The sequence below is a fragment of the Propithecus coquereli genome, unplaced genomic scaffold (genome assembly GCF_000956105.1).
Source record: "Propithecus coquereli isolate 6110/MARCELLA unplaced genomic scaffold, Pcoq_1.0 Scaffold743, whole genome shotgun sequence".
Lineage (NCBI taxonomy): Eukaryota > Metazoa > Chordata > Mammalia > Primates > Indriidae > Propithecus > Propithecus coquereli.
Genome location: NW_012153541.1, coordinates 479,552 through 480,884, shown reverse-complemented (window position 1 = coordinate 480,884; position 1,333 = coordinate 479,552). Strand labels below are relative to the sequence as shown.

Here is a 1,333-nt window from a genome sequence, read left to right as displayed (position 1 = left end):
ACAAGGAAAGTATCACTTATGTGGGGAAGTGTGCTGTACCTGGGGTCCTTGGAGCTTGGTCGTAGATTTTCTGTGACACATTCATGGCTCCATCCTCTCTGAGTGTTTTTCTTTGCCTGTAAAATGTCATAATGCTTTCTGGCTGTATTACACATTCGATGGCAGGATCAAATCAGAATGTTCTGTATCATTAGAAATGCCGTATACATAGAAGATTGCTGTATTGATAGATGGTATCTGACTGGTTCTTCTCCTGTCTGAGTGTTCCAGTGCAGGACACCAGCATCTGTAAGTGCTTGTTGAGTGAATTAAACACACAAAGTCAGAGCCCAGCACAGGGGCTGCCGCAAGAAGACAGGTACCCTCTCACAAACATTTTTTAATTCAATTTTTAAGTGAATTCATAAACTGTTTTCTTTATCCTAAGAAAAGAAATTATAATTCTTAATATTGGCATTTTTTTACTTTCTCAAGCAGCACATTTATCTTAACTTTGACATTTCCCTTTCTGACTCTGGGATCAATTTTTTACACAATCCTGATACTATCTTCTGAGAAGCTACCTCCACAGAGATGTAGTAAACTTCCAAATCATTTGTTGTAAGAATATTAGTAACAGGTAATTTTTCCTCTTTGCATACTGCTTAGCAGTATTCTCTATTAAGTGTGTTTCTTTTCTAGAGAAAATAGAAAGAACCGTCCAAATTGAAGCTTCAACTGTTGAGATTGAAGAGCGGGGCGTCAAGCTGCGACTGACGGTGGTGGACACCCCCGGCTACGGTGACGCCATTAACTGCAGGGATTGGTGCGTGCACAGACATTTGTTTACATTTGTTTATTCTAATGTCTGTAAATTTATAGACAGTGTTAATGAGTCGTTATTAGGTTTGGGTTACTGTATATAGTAAAACAATGATACAATTTAAAGCACATTAGATATAGACTTTTTAAATAAGGAATTTTATAGGAAATGAGTAAAGTGTTTTTTCTCTGAGAGCAATCTAATGATATCTGAGGTCACAAAGCCTAACATCCATGGATTGCTAGTAGAATTGAAACACCTTGATTTGAACTGTGGCCAGCGAACGAGACATTGTAATATATCCTTATGGGAGGAAACAAAACTTGTTAGAGTCACTCAAGACACAGTGCCTGTCAGTGACTGCTCCTGGGTGTCCTTTTCACAAAAGGCAAATGAAGAAGTAGAAGGTAGAGCAGTCTGTCACTTGTACTGTGCCGAAAATACCCTTTTTGTTGTACAGACTCTTTCCTGGTTCTAATCCCATCAGCATAAAGCATCAGCGTTTTAGCACTGGGTGAGAAAAGGGAAGCA

At 38.8% G+C, this 1,333-nt stretch overlaps 1 protein-coding gene across 1 annotated transcript in view; it reads left to right on the top strand.

Moving 5' to 3' along the window:
• Positions 1-626: 626 nt before the first annotated feature.
• SEPT2 (septin 2) overlaps positions 627-1,333 on the top strand; it is a gene marked incomplete at its 5' end in the record, with an annotated part of 34,342 nt that continues 33,635 nt past the window's right edge. The window contains one exon of the mRNA XM_012661931.1: positions 627-805. Within this exon, the coding sequence (XP_012517385.1) occupies positions 627-805 (179 nt within the window). The remainder of the gene's footprint in view (positions 806-1,333) is intronic.